Genomic DNA, 22,245 nt, shown 5'->3' with positions numbered 1-22,245 from the left:
CTTCTTATAGGCCCAGGAATGAGCCAACGTCCCATTTCGGGATCTGCCAGTCCGGCTTGGGCGGTGGCTTCCCTCCCTCCAGGGTCACCCCAAGGGAATGAGAAGGGAGGGCCAGGTCCAAGGGTGGCGCTGCTCCGCTGCCACACCCCTGCTCACCGGGAACGACGCGATCAGGGGCTGGGGAGGAAGAAGTGGGCGCTGGCAGGAGAAGGGGGGGAGCCAGCGGGACTGAGGGGAGACTGTGTCTGGGGGCAAGGGCAGGGTGGGGAACAGGCCCCACGCCAGACAGCCCGGAGAGCAGGGGAGCCCGCAGCGTCCTTCCCGCGCGCTCTGCTTCCCCCGCGCCTGCGGGACGCATTAAACCCGGTTTGAAGCCGAAGGCTGGGCTGGCAGGTCCCTCCCCCGCCCCTCTGCAGGCCCGCAGACGTCATGGGAGGGAGGTATAAAATTTCAGCCGAGAGGAATAGAGAGTCAGTGTGTGTGAGGGAGCGAGGGGGGCCCCGGGGCCGGAGAGCGCGAGAGAAAGGGACACGGAGAGCACAGGGCTCCGGCTGCGCGCTGGGGGGTACCGCCAGCAGACCCCCTAGGAGCGGGGCGAGGGGCAAGGCAGCGCTGCCCCACGCTCCTACCTGGATCCCCGCGGAGACGCCAGAGGGATGTGCAGCCCGGCCGGCGCTTAATTGCGCGCAGTCCCGAGTCAGCAGCCAATGGAGCCAAGCGGCAGCGAATGACCAACCCCCCCCTGCCCCCCCCCAGGGGATGTGAGCTAAGGGGAGCGCGTGGATGGTGCATGCCCGCAACAAGTGCCGAGCCCGCGCCTGCCCGGCCCCGGGGGGCTGCCCTGCCCTGCCCGCCTGACACGTGCGCCGCAGTTCGCTGGTCCAGGGGACCTGCCTCTGGAGCTGCCAGGCTGCCCCACGGCACAGTCGAGCTTCGACGTCGCTGCTGTTCCTGGCAGTGCGCTTCGTGCGGAGGCCCCCTCCCCTGCCCTGGTCTGCCTGGAGCCCTGGCTCAGCGGGTCCTGCTTGGACACATGGAGAAGGATCCCGGCTCGCCGAGGCACAGAGCCTGTTTCTCCTTCCTAAGTGTTGCCAGCGCTTCCTGGAAGTCCTGAATCTCTCACAGCGCAGTGAGTTCATGCACCTTCTTGCCAAGCCTCAGTCTGCAGGATCTGGGGAGGCTGCACCGAGAGCCCTGCCTGGTCTCCCTAGCCCACTTGCGCTTCCTCTGGGGTCTCTCTCCGTTGTGGCCCCCTCTTTACTCTCGCACATGAAGATGCACTTGCAACGGGCTCTGGTGGTCCTCTGCCTGCTGAGCTTTGCCACTGTCAGCCTTTCGCTCTCCTCTTGCACCACCCTAGACCTTGACCACATCAAGAAGAAGAGGGTGGAGGCCATTAGGGGACAGATCCTGAGCAAATTGAGGCTCACGAGCCCCCCCGAGACGGTGGGACCAGCTCATGTGCCCTACCAGATCCTGGCCCTGTATAACAGCACCCGGGAGCTGCTGGAGGAGATGGAGGAGGAGAGCTGCGCTCAGGACAGTTTAGAGTCCGCATACTACGCCAAGGAGATCCACAAATTTGACATGATCCAGGGTCTCCCCGAGCACAGTAAGTTCCCTGTAATTCTCTGCTCCTGTGCCTGGCTTTCAGGGCATCATCCTGGGAGGAACCCAAGGCTGGGCAGCAGACACACACTGCATGAAGCTGAGAGGCAAGGCTGCTTAGGGGCTTTCCAGGCACGGGAGGAAAAGGGCGGAGGGAGTAAGGGGAAGAAGGAAAGGACTCCGAAGCCTGCGGGATGGGACAGAGGAGGGGGAAAGCAGGAAGAATACTCAGGACTTCCATCGGGAAGGGACGAAGTTTCCTGGTGGGGGGCATTCACGGACCCTGGTGGTCATTCCAAGCTAGGCGGCAGGTTTCTGGATAATTGTGGCCACTTCTACTTTGGCCTGAACCACCTCTAGCAAAGAGAAAAGTGACAGTCATAGCAAACTCCTTTTTTGTTGCTTTTTTCAGGTGATTAAGCCACACCACATTGGCTGCAAAATGTGTTTGACAATGCATAGGTGTGGGTGTGTATGCATGTACATATGGTCACGCAGATGTCTGTACAAAGGTGAATATGTGTGTACAGGCCTATTTGTGCGTGTGTGCACCCACCCTATATGATACATTGTCAGTCTGCATCTGCATATATGTGCATGTATGTTGTATCTGTGTGTGCACACGTGCATTTGTGCAAGTAGGTGTGTGTACATATATGTGTGAGTACCAGTGTGTGTGTCTGAAATAGGTATCTACATTTCTTTCCAGTGAGATAAGAGTACTTGTGTGTTTCAGGCCTGTGTGAAGATGGAGTGACATATGAGATGTTTGTTTCTGTGTCTTGCGGTATACCTGAGTGGGTGTGAGATGTGCGCATCTCTATGTGTGTTTGTACGTGCTTGGGAAGAGTTTATGCCTTGGAATGTGCAGTGTTTCTTGGCGTGTGTATCTGCTCAGATGGGGAAGTTGAGATCCGTATGTTTTTGCATGTCTTTGAACATATATGTTCAGTGAATGTGACTCGTGTTTACAGCAGAGATTTTCAAAGCGCAGTAGGAGGGAAGGAAGTTTGGCTAATGCTGAGAGACTGCACGGACAGAAACCCTCAGAGTCTGAGGGCAGATAGAATGCTGGGAACAGCCTCATGCCCCCTTCCTACCACTAGGTGTCCTCGTGGGCTCTGAAATTACTGCTTATCGGGATAGGGGGCAGCAAGTGTGTGTGCGGCGGGACTGGAGCAAGTCATTGGACAGAGCATTAGAGAACTGGGGGCGGGGTGTCTAGGAAAGAGTGTGTAGGGGAGTTTGGAGAGAAGCTGGGGGACGCGGACGAGACAGGGGTCTGAAAAAAAAAGATTAATTTTTAAAACATGATTTTTTTTTTAAAAAAAAAAGAGGCCAAACGCTGGCTGGAGAGCAGCTCCGCAGCAGGTGGAGGAGTTTGAGCATTGGCAACAGGACAGGCAAGGGATGGGCTTTTCAGTGTCTTGGAATAACATCAGCTCAGACTCTGGCCAGGGAATAGCAAGCCCAGCCAATGTCTTGAGCACTGAGATCCTGAAGATGAGGGGAAGGGAGGAGAGAGAGACACACACAGGAGACTAGAGACGAAAGAAGAAAGGAAAGAAAAGGGAAAAGATGGGGGGGGAGGGGAAGAGGAGGAAAGAGTTTGAGGCTTGTAGGCTGAATTTACCCACAAGGACTAGTAACAGAAATCTAAAAGTGTCTCTCATGCGGACAACAGAGGCCCAGGCATCAGGCCAAATTCATCTGTGGCAAAACTCTGCTGGCTTCAGTGGTTACAACAGGGATGGCTTTGACCCATTCACTCTGTGCAGAGTGTCCTCAGATGCAGAGAAGACAAAGATAAAGGTGCTGAGAAAGGCAGACAGACATGGAGGAGATGCTGAGGAGACTGAAAGCAGGTGCTGAGGAGAGACAGAAACTGGGGAGATGGAACTGCTGAGGAGATTCAGCCACTGAGGGGAGACAGAGGAGATGCTGAGGAAATTCAGAGATTAAGGAGACACAGATAATGACAAGACACTGCATACATGCCTAGGAGACTCAAAGGTTGAGAAAATGCTGAGCAGATGCAGAAACTGAGGGGATGCTGAGGGGACAGATAATGAACAGAGGGTCACACAGGTGCAGAGCAGACACCAAAGTAGAAGCTGAGGAGATGTAGATGCAGAGGAGATCCCAATGGGACACAGACACCAAGGAGACACTGAAAAACAGATGTTGAGCAAGTGCAGAGCAGACTTGAGCAGACACAGATGCAGACAGTAACCAGATTCAGGGGCAGATACAGAGACTTAGAGACTGAGCAGACACAAACCCTCAGCAGATTGCAGTTTCAGAAGCTGTGTGGATGTAGGCACGGAGCAATCCATTCAGGCAGTGCTGGAGATTCCCCAGTTTTGGAAGACAGGGGAGGACATGCAGTCATATCACAATACAGGCTGTTCCCTGATGCTGTAGTATTGCATTGGGGATGCTGTTTTGGTGCCAGAGGTTCCTGGTACTGTTGTACTGGAGGAGCTGCATCTCAGTAGTGGCAGTTTCAGATTGCAGCCATACTGCCAGATTTACGTTACTCTTACCATGATGAAGTGGAATAAGGGATACAATGGGGTAATGCAACTAATTTCATTTAATCTCTAGCAGACTGTATGCCATGTGGTTATATGATTAGTTATCTTCTCAGGAGACACCAGGACTCAAGGAGCAGGGAAGACTGCAAGGCAGGAAGGAGGGCTGTTACTATAATGCCATTAATGGTGCTCTGCAAACACGTTGGTAGGCCAGTCCCTGCCCTGAGTTAAAATCATCTTACAGTCAAAATCAGATAGACACACTATAGACAAATATGGTTTGGACATGCAAATGGTGTCAGATAGCACCACAGTGGAGCACAGCAGAATAAGGTGAGGTGAAAGGAGAGGGTTTGGATGCTATCTCTGGAGGGGTAGAAGGAGGATGGTTGGTACCAGGAAAGAAGGAGCCTGTTCAAATGCAGGAGCAATATGAGTAAAGATAATAGGAGGCTGAAGGCTGGCATTTGAGGTGCATTGGCACACCTTGGCAGGGGGAGAGCAGGAATGGAAGAGCAGGGGGTGGTGCAGGCCAGGACTGAGGTGCATTAAAAGGGATGAGGGGGAAAGTTGCAACATCACTGGGCCACTATTTGGCAGACTCTTTTTAATCACAGAATCATAGAAATGTAGGGCTGGAAGGGACCTCAAGAGGTCATCAAGTCCAGTCCCCTGTGCTGGGGAAGGACCAAGTCAACCTAGACCATCCCTGACAGGTGTTTGTTGAACCTGTTCTTAAAAACCTCCAATGAGGGGGATTCTACAACTCCCATGGAAGCCTATTCCAGAGTTTAACTACAACTATCTAACCTAAATCTCCCTTGCTTCAGATTAAGTTCATTACTTTTTGTCCTATCTTCAGTGGACATGGAGAACAATTGATTCCCCTACTCTTTATAACAGCCCTTAACCTATTTGCAGGCTGTTATCAGGCCCCACCTCAGTCTTCTTTTCTCAAGACTAAACATGTCCAGTTCTTTCAACCTTTCCTTGTAGGTCAGGTTTTCTAAACCTCTTATCATTTTTGTTACTCTCCTCTGGACACTCTGCAGTTTGTCCGTATCTTTCCTAAAGAGTGGCACCCAGAATTGGACACAGAACTCCAGCTGAGCCAGTGCCAAGTAGAGTGGAACAATTACCTTCCGTGTTTTACATATGACACTCCTGTTAATACACCCCAGAAGATATTAGGCTTTTTCACAACTGTATCACATTGTTGACTCATATTCCATTTGAGATACATTCCCAGATCCTTGTCAGCAGTACAGTCATCTAGCCAGTTATGCCCATTTTATAGCTGTGCATTTAATTTTTCCTTCCTAAGTGTAGTACTTTGTAGTTATTTTTATTGCATTTAATCTTGTTGATTTCAGATCAATTCTTCAATTTGTCAAGGCTGTTTTGAATTCTAATCCTGTCCTCCAAAGTGCTTGCAACCCCACTCAACTTGGTGTCACCTGCATATTTTATAAGTATACTCTTCACTTCATCATCCAAGTCATTCATGAAAATATTGAATAGTACCAGACCTGGGACTGACCCCTGTGGGACTTCACTAGATTTGTTCTCCCAGTCTGACGGTGAACCATTAATAACTGCTTTTTGAGTACAGTCTTTCAACCAGTTGTGCACCCTCCTTATAGTAATTTTATCTGGACCACATTTCCCTAGTTTGCGTGTCATGGGGGAGTGTATCAAAAGCCTTATTAAAATCAAGATATATCATGTCTACTGGTTCCCCACATCCACTAGGCCAGTAACCCTGTCAAAGGAAATTAGATGTGTTTGGCATGATTTGATGACAAATCCATGCTGGCTATTCCTTGAAATCCTATTATTCTCTAGGTACCTATACATTGATTAATCATTTACGACAGTATTCTTCCAGGTATTAAAGTCAGGCTGACAGGCCTATAATTCCCTGGGTCCTCTTTGTTCCCCCTTTTAAAGATAGGTACTCTGTTTGCCTTTTTCCAGTCCTCTGGGACCTCACCCATCCTCCAGGAGTTCTGAAAGATAATTGCTAACGGTTCTGAGATTGCTTCAGCTAGTTCCTTAAGCATAGGCACCAACTCCGTGGGTGCTCCGGGGCTGGAGCACCCATGAGGAAAAATTGGTGAGTGCTCTGCACCCACCGGCAGCTCCCCGACCTGCCCCTCCACCCCAGCTCACCTCTGCCTCTGCTCCGCCTCCTCCCCTGAGTGCACCGCCGCGTCCTGCTTCTCCCCCCTCCCACAGCTGTTTCGCGCGGCAAGCGCTGGGAGGGAGGGGGGAGGAGGGGGAACGCAGCGTGCTCGGGGAAGAGGCGGGGCTGGGGTGGGGATTTGGGGAGGGGTCCAATAGGGGCAGGGAGAGGGTGGAGTGGGGCAGGGGTGGGGCCAGGAGTGGGGGGGCACGAGCACCCACCGGCGACGAAAGTTGGCACCTGTGTCTTTAAGTACCCTAGGGTGAATTTCATCAGGCCCTGCCCACTTTAACACATCTAACTTATCTAAATATTCTTTAACCTGTGCTTTCCCTATTTCTTAACATATTTTTCCCCCTTGTTGTTAATATTAATTGCATTAAGTACTTGGTCACCTTTAACCTTTTTAGTGGAGACTGAAGCAAAATAGACATAAACACCTCAGCCCTCTTGATGTCATCAATTATTAGTCTTCCTTCCCCTTTAAACAGAGAACCTACACTTTCCTTTGTTTTTCTTGCTCCTACTGCATTCAAAGAGCCTCATGTTATTTCCTTTTATGTCCCTTGCTAGGTGTAACTCATTTTGTGCCTTAGCCTTTCTGATTTTTGTCCCTACATGCTTGTGCTATTCTTTTATACTCTGTCTTAGCAATCCATCCATTTTTCCACTTTTTGTAGGATTCCTTTTTGATTTTCAGGTCATTAAATAGCTCCTGATGTATCCGTATTGGCCTCTTACTATTCTTCCTATCTTTCCTTTGAATCAAGATAGTTTGCAGTGTGCAATCACTAATACATTCAGAGAACTTATTGGAAATTTTGTGTTTTGCCATATTACTCTTCCAAGAGATGTCTGGGTAGTTAAAGTCACCCATCACTACCAGGTCTCTTATTCTGCTGGTCTCTTATTTTGATTAGCACTAAAATTATTTAACCTTTCCTATCCAGAATGCCCAGTATATGACTGAACACTGGGTTCAAAGTGCTATTTGGACTGAATTCCCGGGACTGGCCAGTGTGTGTCCTGGGGAGAGACATCTTGGGAACTGAGTTGCCATGGGAGACATTGTGTCAAATTTAGTCCTGTGTAAGCAGCCACATCCCCACTGACTTCAGTGGAGTTTAATTCACTTACAACAGGGTTGAATTTGGCCCTATGTCTTCAAAAGTGGCTAATGTTTAACTGTCCCCTGATGCTGTCATCCTCAGGTGGTGATCTTAGAGCAAATTCTGAGCCATAAGCCAGTCTTATTCCTGTGAAGGATCTTAGGGGCTGATACAGGGGAGTCTCACACATGCACACGTAGCCATGCTCAAAACTTTCCTAACTCCAAACCTTCAGCTGAACAACTCACTGGGTTGGAGACCTCATCCTTCTCCAGGACACCAACTTGACAATGGGGAAAGCTGAGGAGTAAGCTTGGAGCAGGGCGAACCCGGTTATATTAGAAAAGCAGGCACCTGACCCCATCCATGATCAGAGCTGTTCGGTCACTAGAGGGAATGCTCTTTCTGCTGTGCTACCCAGGGCACTAAAGCACAGCAGGGGAAGGTGGCCATTGCTCAAGGAATGTCTCACTTCCCTAGAGAGCAGAGTGCTCTGTCCAAGGTCGTCAGCAAACCCTCCAAAACACAGGCCGTTTGTGTTTGGGTGAACGGCCGTCCCTGTTCCCATCCCATCCCCAGCCTTGCAAGCAGTATGCGGGGGAGGAGCTGAACACCACTGGCTTAAAAGAGTCTCCTAATTTATTTCTAAAGGGACAGTGGTGCCACTACAGTCCTCTCCCCAGCCCTGCCCACTTGTGCTGTCCACACCAAGCAGCCTGTAGGGCAGTGGTTTTCAAACTGTGGGTCGCGGAATGTAAGGCACTGGGTCACAACAGCTTTGGTCAGAACCACCAACCGGACCATTAAAAGTCCCATTGGCAGTGCTGCCTGGCTAAGGCAGGCTACTCCCTACCAGTTCTGACACCGCGCTGCGCCCTGGAAGCGGCCAACAGCAGGTTCGGCTCCGAGGTGGGGGGGCCACGGGGCCCCTGCCCCAAGCACTTGCGCACCTCCACCTAGGAGCCGGACCTTCTGCTGGCTGCTTCCGGGGTGCAGCATGGTCCGCGGTGCCAGAACAGGCAGGAAGCATGCCTTAGCACCCCCGCTGTGCTGCTGACCAGGAGCTGCCCAAGGCAAGCCCACGCCCCAATCTTGCACCCCAATCCTCTCCCCCAGCCCTGAGCCCCCTCAAACCCGGAGCCTCTTCCTGCACACCAAACCCCTCATCCCTGGCCACACCCCAGAACCTGCACCCCTAGCCCAGAGCCCTAATCCTCTCCTGCACCCTGAACCCCTCATTCCTGGCCCCACCCTACAGCCCTCATCCCTGCACCCCAAACTTCTGCCCCAGCCCTGAGCCCCTCCCACACCCCAAACCTCTCATCTCCAGCTCTGTTGGGTCACGGGCATCAACAATTTTCTTCAACTGGGTCGCCAGAAATAAAGTTTGAAAACCACTGCTGTAGGGAGCCCCAAACCACTATTATCCCATTATCCCATTGTCAGAGCCCAACCCGTGCTCAGAGCCATATGCCACAATTAATAAGTGACAAGTGTGAGTCACCCACTTCTCACACCCGAGGCAAGCAGCCTGTTCTGGAGACCAGCAGAGAGAGACAACCAGAGAGACACCCAGTTACCTGGGGAAAGTAGGAGAGAGAGAGATGTTGAAGCCATGAAGCCTTCTGTGTTTCCCTTCACATACACAGGTGGCTGGATTCAGCATGTAGGCTACTGATATCTGCCCTGCACTGTACTGCACAGATGGGATTTCAAGGGGACAGAAGAGAGGGGGCCACAGGTAATATGGGGTGAGGGAGCAGCAGCCAAAGATAGTCAAATACCCTGCTGCCACACTCGCAACTCATGGGTGTGTCTGGAGGCTCTGCAATATTAGAGCGGGGGTGGTGAGAGAGCTGAGATTCATTAAAGAAGAGAAGGATGCCATTGTCTCTCCAAAGCACATAAATCTGGAGATAAAAACCTACAAGAACCAACCTTAAAACAATAATCAGAATAATCCCCTTCTGCCCCTCCAAGTCCCTCTACTCCAGGAATCCAGGGTCTCCTGAGATTCAGGTGACTCAGCCCCAGCTACGTTTTGAGTGCTGACTGGATGGTCTCAGAGAGGAGGACTCATATCTGCCAGCGAGTGACCTTGCTTGGCCTCATGTCACAAAACAGAGGCCATCTTGGGAGAGGGGTGCAGTTATACCAAACCCACTGGGTCCTTTGGCCAATTGTCCCTCCACGTCCAAAGCCCTCAACTGCAGAGACCCACACATCTCAATCCTCTCCCCCATATTATTCAACATCTATATGAGCCATGGGCGGAGCTGGTGAGACAACATGGGCAGAAGTGCCATCAGACAATACCCAGCTCCATCTCTCCTTTGTATCAAACAAACAGCACCATCTCATTCAGGGCCTTCCTCAACTTAGCACTTGGATCAGAGCAGCTGGCTAATACTGACTCAGGCAAAGCTGAGGTTACACTGGTCAGAAGAGGAAGCACTTTGAAGAACTTACCTTCTGTATCACATCCTCTACAATCGAAGGCATCTGCTTTCAGATTGTTGAGTCAGCCCACAGCCCTGAGCCCTTTTGGGCTTCTTGGTGCTACTGGACACCCAAATATGCAATGGCGGCAAAAACTGCTCCATTCAATGATGAATGGCCATCAGCCTGCACCCCACCCTGGTGCACAGACCTGGCCACAGGGATATCCATGCATTCATGATCTCCAGGCTCAGTTACTTCAACTCACGTGATCCACAAATGAAGCACCAGACTCTGGAACAGGTGTAGCTGGTTCCAAACACCTGTCTGCTTAGGTAGATCCCTGCACTGGTGTCCGATCAAGCCCAGAATCCAGTTTGAAGTCTCTGTCCTGATATTCAAACTCCCTCTACACGCCTCTGGTGGGACTGGCTCTAACTTCCTAAGAGGTCGATCACTCTTCCTCTGTGACCAGGACCTCCAGCGACAGCTTCATCCCACCAGATCAATGAAATGGGCAACCAGTGGGTGAGGCTAATGAGTACTGGAGACAGAGATTTCATAGGAGTTGGGCCCAGTCTACCACAAGAGACAAGACTGGGCATGGACCTGACTACATTCGGAATGAAATACAGAACTATCAGCTTAGCTTTCTCTCAACAAAGCCTTTTTTGTACAGCACACTCATAGTAAATGGAAACAACTATAAACAAGCTATTTCTCTTACACGCTGAAAAGAAAGAAAGATAGATTGTTAGTTCTACCAGTAAATACTGGGATGTGCTCAGATAACAAGGTGATGAGGGCTAGAAAGATTAGACAGACAGAAAGAAGAGGATGTGGTGAGAGCAGGAGAGGGATAAGGTATAAAAACAATAGCCTTTCTCTAGTACTTTTTAGCCAAGGATCTCAGGGTCTGTTATACACATTAATTAACTAAGCCTTAACTGCACTGCACATAGGGTAAAGCATGTACATGGATATAGGAACCACTTCACCCACCACTGATAGGCAGACACCTCTGGAATGGAAGTGCAACCTGGCTAATAGTGACTAGCAACACTATAAAACTGTTTAGGACAGGAAGTGAAGTGAAAGACAGTATCTACCTGGAACCACAGAGTGGTCCTAGGGGCAGAGTGGAATTGCCCAAGTTATGCTTCTTCCAGGAGGATGCCCTGGGACTGTTAATGAGCATACGGGCCAAGGCCTTGATTTCATGTGTCATTTGAGAGACAGCACCTTTCTGTGGAGTGAAAACTAAGAACTCATGGTTTGCTACAAGAACCTACCTGCTCATTATCACAGCATGGCTTGGCATGTCCTCAGTCTCCTGCTGAGTTGTGGGCATGAGCAGTCCTGTCTGCTGCTGCTATAGGGATCTGAGCCATTTCTGGGATACTCACCCATTATGCACCAAGCATCTGTCTCCTGGGTGAGAGCAATGCATCAGATAAATCCTGTTGGATGGGGAAGTGTTCCAACCATGGTCCCAAAAAAGCCAATGGCAAAACTCCCAAGCAAGTTCAATGGGAGCAGCATTTTGTCTTACACCTTGGCTTGGCTGGAAAGTCAGAGCATCCAGGGGGTGAATCCCCATGAACTCTTGCACTCCTGCTCTCTGAGTCTGGGTGTAAATCAAGAGAAGGGCCTTTGTCTTCACTGGAGTGACTGTGGATTTAACCAATGGCATGCTGAGCAGAATCTGGCCCTGGGAACTTGTGGTGGGAGCTTATGTCCATTTGTGGATAGGTTTGTCTCCTCTCCAAGGTGCTGGTTTTACACTAGCCCCTCTCTTCAGAACCTGCTGCCCTGTTTCCTTTGGAAGTTGATGGTGCCATGAAGAGAAGTGTCTGAGACCAGGGTGTTATTTCAGGATTAACAGGGCCTCCTGTCTGTTCGTCACATGCTGGGACTGTAGCAGAAACATGGGATAATTCTTTTCTTAAGACCAACACAAATGTCACATCAAATGACACAATAGAGCAGTGCTTAAGGCCCCACTGAGGGCCCATTCACTGTGCTGGGTCTGCAGCACGTGAGAAGCTGCATGCTCTGTGCAGCTAGCAGTAAACTGGCATACGGGGGCAAAGAGGAGCAGGGACTGAAGGGGCCAGGGTGATGCTGGCTTTAGAGGTGGAAGTCATGAGGGCTGTTCTGTACCCAGGATGAAGGTGAAGCATGAGTTCAGGGAGCTGCACTCCCAGGTACGGCTGGGCAGTTCTGTAAGCCTAGGGCAGAGGAGAGGGGAGTGGGAGAACAGAGGCAGTACAATATGTTGGATGAGGTGAGGCTCATTCTGTGGGGCCTCTCTTCTGACTCATACCATATCCATTCTCCAGGCCCCTCCCCTCCCTTCCTGTTGGGTATCTGGGGTCTGAGTACTTTTCCCAGCAGGCTGCCCCATTCTGTTATTGGTCTAATCTCTCTAGGTCCCTTGGGATTATTTCTTTGTCCTTGCTGGTGTTTGCGGCTAGTATCCGATGTCAGTCCTTCAGCCAGTCCATCAGTGAAGATTAGGACTTGGCATTAAGGCCCAGTACCTACAAGACAACACCCCCAAATTCCCCTCCTTGCCTCATGCTTTGTGGCCTCTGACCAGTTTTCATTCCAGGAGACAGCGCCATATCCAAATAGTTTTTTTCTAAGAGAATTTTGTGAAACAAAGGTTCAAAGACAACTGCACCAGGTCCTGTGCTCAGAGGTGGTGATGTAAATCCAGAGGTATTCGCTTGCCTTTAGGGGGGTGGGACTCATGTACATGACGCCTTGTCTACTCCAGAAAAATGTTGTTCAACTCCCCTGGTGACAGCAACAGTGGGAGCGTTAGTGCAGATGCGGATTGCATGGCCACTGGCATTTTAAACCTGTGTTGATTAAACCAGCCCTGAGCTGGGTTAGATGACATGGAATAAAAAATGCTGGTGACTGGTCTACCTGGGGCCCTCTATTGCCGTGGCTGGTTAAGATGAAACAATGGTAGCATCAGTGGGAAAATTTTGCAGAAAAATCTCTGGTTTAGAGCAGGCTTGGGTGGAGAATTTGCCCCCATCTGTTTTCTTCAGTCAGGACAGTCAGACTGCAGTATAAACGTGGCAGAAGTTCAAATGGCAGGCTTTGTTCAGAATGCCCCTTGCCAATCCACTGCTGCTCACAGGGTTAGCTGTGCTGTTCTGCCCAGGCCCTCCTACTCTAGCCCATGGCTCTCAGCCTCCCTCTCTGTCTCCTAGATGAGTTGGGCATCTGCCCCAAGAGCATCACCTCCAATGTCTTCCGCTTCAACGTGTCCTCAGCAGAGAAGAACAGCACCAATCTGTTCCGGGCTGAGTTCCGGGTGCTGCGAATGCCCAACCCAAGCTCCAAACGCAGCGAGCAGCGCATCGAGCTCTTCCAGGTGAGTGGCTCTCCCCCACCTCCATGCATTAGGGGGCAGGATGAGGGGGCAGCTTGGCTGTGGCTCTCAGGGCTAAACAGAACTAGGGTGTGCAAAGGCAGGGGGCAAGAAGGGGCTAAAACCCTCTTAATTCCCCCAGCGCAGGCAGCCACCTCAGCCTGACCTTTTTAGGTCCTTTTCTCCCCTGGGTCTTCGCTGCCCCTTTTCCTGTTCACTCATTCTCAGATACCCTGGGTATCCTGGCATGGTGCCCTCTCCTAAAGGTTCCCATCTGCTGCAGTATTCCAGTGTTCCATGCCTCTCCAGAGTTACACCCCTATTTATTGTACTTACATGGCCCTCTTCACCACAGTATCTAAGAACTTCACAATTTTTAATGTATTTATCCTCCCAAGACCCCTGTGAGGCAGGTAAGAGCTATTATCCTCATTTTACAGATGTAACTGAGGCACAGAGAAACTAAGAGGCATGCCCAAGGTCACACAGGATGTTGGTGAGAGCAGGAATTGAACCCAGCTCCCCTACAGCCCAGGCTAGCACTCCCTCAACCCTCCCCTGCCACTGGGACACAGCAGGAGAAGGTTTGGCCAGTCCTCTAAGAGCAAGATGCTTTGTAAAGGTCCCATGCAATACTCCAGTTTGTGCCTAGAGAATGGGTATCACTCTCACCTGTGACAGAGTATTCCTGAAGGAAAGATGAAGTCATTCCCAGTGTATCCCTCCCTGGCACACTCCTCCTGGATTACTTCATAACAAATCTAACCCTGGTGGGGAAATAGAGAATGTGAGGTGTCTCTGCTCCCCAGCCATGCTGCACTGGCTGATTCCCTTTGTGTCTCCTCCCAACACAGATCCTCCGGCCTGACGAACACATAGCAAAGCAGCGCTACCTCAGCGGCAGGAATGTGCAAACGAGGGGCTTTGCCGAGTGGCTGTCCTTCGATGTCACTGAGACTGTGCGTGAGTGGCTCCTGCGCAGAGGTAGGGGTCTTGCTGTCTCAGACAGGCCTGGGTGGAGGGTCTGATTCGCTCAGGGAGCCACCAGTGCCATTCCTTCAGATAACGTACAGAGGAAAACCTCATCTCCCTCTAGAAAAGGATAGTTCCCTCAGTCCAAGGCAGTGAGGTTCCAACAAAAGCAGTTCTGCCCAGTTTGAGACAAGACTACCCACAAGGAGCTGCCCTGGTGTGCCTCCTCCATACTCCTTTAGCTACCTAGCCCTCCCTGGAGTTCCCATTCTCTATAGGACATGATAGTGGCTAGGTTTCCTCCTCTTCAAGAGGCTGAGCTCCCTTAGAACTGCAAACAATGTGGTTGGACCAAGAATCCTGATTCTCTTGCCTATTTAAAGTCTCACAGGTGTAAAGGTGAGGGAATACCAGAGCTTCTAGTCTAATGCATTTGTCTGACACATCTAGCTAGATAGAGGCCACAGTATTACAGTGTACAAAGGGCTGTGGCTGAGAACATATTAATAGTTTTGCCTCTGCTATCATTCAGCAGAGTCAGCAAACAGTTACGAGATAACTCTCAGTACCCCTTATAGTTGGATCACAGGTACCATGAGTCACAGCTTGATTACCCTCACAGCTGGAACCTGGGTGTCACTGAAAGCTGGAATGCAGGCACTTGGCATGAAGCCAGTCTCAGGAAGGATGAGCCATGAGATTGTTGGCTCCTATTTTAAAGCAGTCCAACTTCTGTCCTTAATGGCTTGAGTTCAGTACCTGTATCACACTTAGTTTTGGGCAGTCATGCTGGCTGATAATGTGCAATGCAAGTGGTCACAATGTGGATGGTGCTTAGATATCAAAGTGACAGGTACCTTAGAAATTCCACAGACAGACAGCCATTTCCATTCATACAAAGACATAGAATAGGAGCTTCTGTAAGACTCTTGTGTCAACAGATTCCTGCTACCATGAGAACCTCTCTTGTGACCACACAGTATGGCAGGTCTCAGGAAGTTTTCATTAATATGAAGAAATACATTACCTCAGGAAAATCTGTGTGACTTAGATGGAAAATCAACAAAAACAGGAGGCTGCAGCTGCTGTACTGATCACGGCTGGGCAAAATGCTCCCAGTGAAACATTTATTCATGTCACACTCACTTGCCTTCAGGACTCTTCCTCCAGCAGTAGATGGAGGCCTGTTAGTGGAGCAGTGATGGGGAAGAAAACTGACTTAACATGGACACTTAGGGCCAGATTTGAACACGTAGGGTTCAGCTTCCAATAGCACCCACTAAAGAAAACAGATGCTGTTAGGTGCTGAGTGCTTTAGAAAATCTAGCCATAAATGTCCTCCTCCCCTCAGGAGAACATTCCTTTTAACAAGGGCATGGCTGTTGGTACAAGTGAAGCCTCTCATTCTCCTTTTTAAGATAATAGCTGGTCCCCACCTCCCATGTCATCCAGCAGCCCTTGTGCTGATCCCAGATCTTAGGAGCTATGGGGTTTCTTGCCTCCCTGGGACTCTCTTCGTAAGTTGAAGGACAGTTCATATAGCTAGAATTGCGTTTCTCATGGAGTCACCTCTTCCTCTGCAGAGTCCAACTTGGGTCTGGAGATCAGCATCCATTGTCCATGTCACACCTTTCAGCCCAATGGGGACATCTTGGAAAACTTTAACGAGGTGCTGGAGGTCAAGTTCAAAGGTGACAAGGGGCAAGGGTTGGGGGAACCTCATGGGAGAGAGGAGCATGGAGCAGCTGCAGAAGAACTGACTCTCCAGTTTGATCTGAATGTTTGAGTATTTTACACCCAGGGAACCCCATGTACATGTAGTGATTATAGATATGGGCTTGCACATGGATTGTTTCACTGCATGAATTCTTTGTTTAGAGTGTGTGTGCTGCTAAGTACACGAGTGTATATATATGTGTGTATGGATGGATGTGTGCAGAAAGGGGTAATTGTGTGTTGTAACCTCTCTCTGGGAAGTTTGACTCTGCTGCATTCTCAGATTTCTCGTGAGATTCTGTTTTTCACTCTGGTTTCCAGATAGGGTGGCTGAAGCACCAGGAATCGGACATCCTGCCTGAGGTGGCATAGAGAGACAGTGGCTTGGCTGGGTTAAGAACTAGGAATCTCTTGGCTCTGAGCCTTGGGCTGTAGCCACTAGCCCCCACCAGCTCCATTTCTGAGGCTATTTCTGCAGAGTGCCAATGATCTGACATCGTTAAACCATTCATCTTTCTGCTTGTCCTGGGACTGAAGCCAAAAGAGAGGGGGACTGATTAACAGCCTGACCAGCAGTTTGTAAATAGTAAAACAAGTGGCCCACAAGCCTCTATTTCAGGCCAGTGACAACCAAATTCACGCTGGCCAAGTGAGGGTCCAGTTAGGGTGCAGTCTGGGAAGAAGTCCAGGAGTGAATGTAACAGGGAGATTGAGTCCCCTTCTCCCTAGGTTAGGAGTGGGAGAAAGCATTACACAGTCATGCCCAGGTCACTGAAAGGTCTTCTGGGGTCTCTCTCCACACCTTCCTCGGTCCATACAGTCCCCTTTCTGCTTTGAGGCAAACCCTTTACAGGAGGGTGCCTTTTTCTGTCCTCAGGCATTGACAGTGAGGATGACCATGGGCGTGGGGACTTGGGGCGGCTGAAGAAGCAGAAGGACCTTCACAACCCCCACCTGATTTTGATGATGTTACCCCCACATCGGCTTGAGAGTCCAGCTCTGGGAGGTTACAGGAAGAAACGAGCTCTAGACACCAATTACTGCTTCCGGTAAGCAAGGACCCCACCTACCCCTGGCGTTATCCTTCCCCCTCAGTCAAGCAGCAGCAGGATCACCAGTTCTGGGATAGCTGCTGTTTTTTTTGCCAGGTGACATGGAAACACCTGGAAGCTTCCAGCCCATTGGAAACTGCTGGGATAAGCAGGGTCCTCTGAGATGTTTGTGAATCAGTGCACTCCCCAGGGCGCTTTTAAAGGCAGAGCTGTGCTGGGCCAGCTCAGGATGCTGCTTCTTCATCCCAGGACAAGAGCTCAGTGGTGTCTGGAGTCCTAGGAGAAACTGACACAGATTGGAAAAACAGCCCCACTATTGTCACTGAGCAGCTAGCCAGCAAGTGTGACCTATGGGGACTTGAACTGCCTCCTGCAGGACACATTTGAACTATCAGTGTGAGCTGGAACTTGCCATGTCATCCAACCAAGGCTGGGTCTTTTGATGCATATTTTGGGAGTTGCTGAACATGGTGTGCCCACGCTTGGCCATTATGATTTGTTTCTGATGTTCCACTTCTGCTTTTAAAAGGAATTTTCATATGTATCCAGGTTCTTTCCCTCTCCCTTCCCCACATCTTGATGGGGGTGTCCCCTGGTGGTAGAAGTTGAGCACTGCCATATTTGCAGACCTCCCTCTCTCTTGGTACTCCCAGCTCTGTTTGTAGTAGCCATGCAGCCTGGTCACCCAAAACTATGTTTCTCCCAGAGTAGCATCGGGCCTAGTCACGCAGTCAGACCAGGCATTGGAGATAATAGCTCCTTCTACTTAAAAGACTGTATCCTTCAATGGGGCATGAAGCCCTTGAGCCACGTGGGGGAGGGGCAGAAGCTCCCATCTTTCCTATGTCCTTGAATTCACTTTGTGCCAATGTTTTGTGTCAGGAACTTGGAGGAGAACTGCTGTGTGCGTCCTCTCTACATCGACTTCCGACAGGACCTGGGTTGGAAATGGGTCCATGAGCCCAAGGGTTACTTCGCCAACTTCTGCTCAGGCCCTTGCCCATACCTCCGCAGCGCAGACACAACCCACAGCACGGTACGACAGGCATTTGATACTGACAGGGGCTTCTAATGGTGGTGGCTGCTTGTGGCTTGCAGCTATAACCCCCTTGGGGCTGATCTATTTCAAGTGAAGTAGGGGCAAGCTAGGCCAGTGCCAGGAAACCTCGGGGTGCTGCAGGCAATGGTTCAGTTGGGGGCATGCTACCTTTGGAGTAGGTACTGAGCCCATGCCTCAGCCCAATGCTCAGGAGCTTTGTGCGGCTGCCTATCAAATGAGATTTTAAACAGCCGTGCTGACCACCTGTGATCATTAAAGATCCCCGGGTACTTCTTTTTGGTGGCAGCGGGGGGAGAGGGGTTGTGTGTAATGGATGGGATATTAATCCAAATGCTCAGGTCAAGTTTCAACTCCAATAATTATATTCTGCTTCCTAAACTCCTCCTGCAGTTTCCACTGGATATAGGATTCTTCTGCACTTTCTGTTGTAAACTGTCACCGAACACTGCTGGGCACTTGTAAACAGCTGCTGCCTAATACCCCAGTGTTGGGTGAAGTGATTTTGTGTGTAGATAGGACTATATTCCCCCCCCCCCCCCCGGAAGGGGAGATGGCAGCAGGACAGAGAGAAGGCAGAATTGCTCACTAGCTACTTTGCTTCATTCAAGCTTCACTAAAATTGCCACTGGTAACAGGATACTCAATGCAATGATAGCTAAGTGGGTAAGGAAGGGATCTCAGGAAGCAGGTTAAAACTTTCTTGCTGACTTGAGCATATGCACATCAGCAAGGCCTGACTGAGCTAAAGGGCTAGCAGCAGTGGGAGTACTGGAACCAAGGAAATGACTAAAGAATAAATGCTGGAAGCAGGGTAAAGGGAGGGTGGGACCAATGGCTCCATGGGGATGAGATCTCCTTCCCAGGGCACAGGAAAAGGGCAAGTGTGTGTGGAGAGGGGCACATTCTGTTAGGTGGTTTTCTGGAAGTCAGTGGGGCTGAATCAGTGTAAATGTAAGGGGAATTTGGGCTGGTTCCTGTTTTCGAAGGAACAAGGAAAAAGCAGGAAATTAGTGAGCAACAAGATTAATGACAAAACCTTGGTCAGTTGTTAGAACGGTGAGCTAGTAAGGCAGTTTGTCAGAAGTGCCTAGGGGCAAATACTGTGAGAAACAGAAGATTCCTCACAAATAATCACTTTGAACCAACTTCACTTCTGTCTTAGGGGGTGTGCAGCATTTCAGTGAGGGGGATGTCCCAGAGGGAAGATAAAGAAATGGGGATTAGATGGATCTATATAATAAAAAAGGATGTTTCCATAGCACTGTACAATTCCAAGGATCACAAAGCACTTAGACCAGGGATGGACAAACTTTTTGGCCTGAGGGCCTCATCTGGGTATGGAAATTGTATGGCAGGCCATGAATGCTTATGAAATTGGGGGTTGGGTGTGGGAGTGGGGTCTCCGGTGGGGCCAGAAATGAGGAGTTCAGGGTGTGGGAGGGGACTCCTGGCTGGGGCAGGGGGTTGGGGTGCAGGCTCCAGCTGGATGTGCGGGCTCTGGGGTGGGGCTGGGAATGAGGGGTTTGGAGGGTGGGAGAAGGTTCAAGGCTGGGGCAGGGGCACAGGAGGGGGTCAGGGGTGCAGGCTCTGGGCAGTGCTTACCTCAAGCAGCCCCCCAGAAGCAGCGGCATGTCCCCCCTCTGGCTCCTACCCGGAGGTATGGCCAGGTGGCTTTGCATGCTGCCCCATCTGCAGGTGCCACCCCTGCAGCTCCCATTGGCTGCGGTTCCCAGCTAATGGGAGCTGCGGGGGCCGCACTTGGGGCAGGGGCAGTGTGAGGAGCCCTCTGGCTGTCCCTACGCCTAGGAGCCAGAGTGGGGACATGCCGCTGCTTCTGGGACCCGTGCAGAGCCACGACATGTGTGGAGTGGGGCAAACCCCCAACACTGCTCCCCGGCTGGAGTGCCAGAGTGGGGAAAGCCCCGGATCCTGCTCCCCGGTGGGAGCTCGAGGGCCAGATTAAAATGTCTGATGTGGCCCCTGGTTGTAGTTTGCCCACCCCGACTTAGACCATGGGCCAAACTTTCCTTTCATTTAAAATAGGGCCAACTCCAGTGCAGTCAATGGGACCGGACTAGGGCAGGTGAGAGCAGATTTTCACCTTGTAAATGTAGATGTCACCCACCACTGAAATGCAGCTACCTTTGAGGAGAAACATGGCTACTGCTATAAGAGAGTTACGTGACTAGAGAGTATAATCATCAGTGGTTCAGGGCCAGCTGGGAGGAGGAATCCAGTGGGATCCCACAGGGCTCTGTTCTGGCTCCAGTACTATATTGTAATGACTTGGAGGATGGAGTGGAGCGAGCTCATCAGATGGTTCAAAGCTGGGAGGGAACCATGGATACTTGAGAAGGCTGGATTAAATCCAGTACTATCTGGAGAAGTTGGCTGAAATCAACAACACTGATTTTTTCAGCTGCTTTTTATGGAGCTCAGCACAACATGGCCCCAGGCTAGTTACACCCTGCTTTGTTAAAAGCATAAATTTTGACACCAGCAGCCATGCCAATGCCCAGCTAAGAGGGGTTAGTTGTTATTCAGGCTGCATTTACGCTCCATAGATCACTCGCTTCGATTATCAGAGCAAATGGACTTGGCAGTAAATAATAAAGGCTCATTCAAGGCTGGGCAGATTAGAAACTTTCAAAGATGGCCCTATTTTGGGGCAAACCTACTGGAGAGTGTCCCTGCCAGTCAGTCAAGTACTATAGTGTTGAGTGATATAAATGCCTGGAGACCAGCTCTGCTGATCCCACTGGAGTGGAAAAGCATCACATGGCAACCCTAGTAGCCTCAGGCATCTCCAACATAGTTCCTACATGTGTTTTGTTTCTGCAGGTGCTGGGCCTGTATCACACGCTGAATCCAGAGGCGTCTGCCTCGCCCTGCTGTGTCCCCCAGGATCTGGAGCCCCTCACCATCCTGTACTATGTTGGGAGGACCCCCAAAGTGGAGCAGCTCTCCAACATGGTGGTGAAATCCTGCAAGTGCAGCTGAAAGGCACCCAGCCCTACCCAAAGCTGAGAGAGAAACAGTTACCACCTACTCTCCGGCTCCCAGAGTAACATGAAGGGAACAAGGGGGCCAGAGACCTGAGCACACTGAGGCCTGGGCTTCTAACCCTGCAGCTCAGGACATATCACCCACTTTGGGGATCCCTTTTGGAACATTTCTCTGTCTTGGTGGCTCCATGTACTTCTCTCTGAGAGTCACTTTGGTGATGTGAAGACCACACTTCGGAATGGCTGGACTTTTGGTGGAGGGGCACTGAATGGAGAAACTGCACTGTGTTTGGAGGCAGGGGATAGCTGAGAATGGGAAGCAGGAGAGCGGGATGAGCGTGCTGGAAAGGGGGAAGGGAGGCTGGACAATCCTTTCTGTTCCGGCTTCAGCTATCCTGGGACCCCAGCCCTCCCTCTGTCCTGAAGAATCAGGATTTCTTTATGAAGGAACAAACAAGTTTTCTTAAAAAAATAAAGTTCACCAAGAAGGGAATCTGAGAGAGACATCCAGGCTTTTGCTGCCTTAGAGCTGGGATGCAGGAGTCCACAGCTTACACTCTATCCTGCAAATCACAAAGGTCCATTCCGTAGCTCCTGAATACTGAGGTCTAAATCCAGATCACAAGCCCCACATTCAAGCTGCTCAGGATGGGCTAATCTGAGAGAAGAAGGGAAGGGTGTGCTGACTCCATTCACAGAAGGCTTGATGTCTCCATACCCTTGCCATGCAGCGACTCTCCACTCCTGGAGGTCCTGCTGGAAGGTTTTTGCGTCAGTGCAGGCACCGTGGCTCCTGTGGGTACCTAGATTTGGACCCATCCAGTCTTGGGTTGTTCCCCCCAAAGGACCCTTTGTTTGTTGTGGTGTGTGAGGTGCCTAAGGGAATTCTGCATCTCTCCTGCACAAGGACCTAGCCCAGGTCTCACCTGCCGAGGTTTAAAAAAAATATTAATCTCAAAACCATTGTAAAAAAATAAATATTTTTTTGGGAAATGGAATTTTCTGACCAGAGGCAATATTTGCTGAAGGGGTAGAGATTTTATCATATCAGAATTCTGTTCTAGCTGCAACATAGGCTAGGGTGACTGCGAGATCTGCCCCCCACTCAGAACCCCTTGTCCCATTCTCACTGGGAACACAGAGCACTACGGCTAGCTAGAGACTCACAAGA

General features: G+C 50.5%; 1 protein-coding gene across 1 annotated transcript; it reads left to right on the top strand.

Moving 5' to 3' along the window:
- The first annotated feature begins 468 nt into the window (after nucleotides 1-468).
- On the top strand, nucleotides 469-22,072 carry TGFB3 (transforming growth factor beta 3). Its single transcript, XM_073349245.1, has 7 exons — nucleotides 469-1,612; nucleotides 13,109-13,272; nucleotides 14,124-14,253; nucleotides 15,825-15,932; nucleotides 16,835-17,006; nucleotides 17,892-18,045; nucleotides 20,911-22,072. The coding sequence occupies exons 1-7, from the start codon at nucleotides 1,138-1,140 to the stop codon at nucleotides 21,067-21,069; spliced, it is 1,362 nt and encodes a 453-aa protein (XP_073205346.1). The 5' UTR covers nucleotides 469-1,137; the 3' UTR covers nucleotides 21,070-22,072.
- Nucleotides 22,073-22,245: the final 173 nt, after the last annotated feature.

The sequence above is a fragment of the Lepidochelys kempii genome, chromosome 6 (genome assembly GCF_965140265.1).
Source record: "Lepidochelys kempii isolate rLepKem1 chromosome 6, rLepKem1.hap2, whole genome shotgun sequence".
In the NCBI taxonomy this organism is placed as follows: Eukaryota; Metazoa; Chordata; order Testudines; family Cheloniidae; genus Lepidochelys; species Lepidochelys kempii.
Note: the sequence above shows the minus strand (reverse complement) of the source record. Positions and strands in the feature narration are given on the sequence as shown.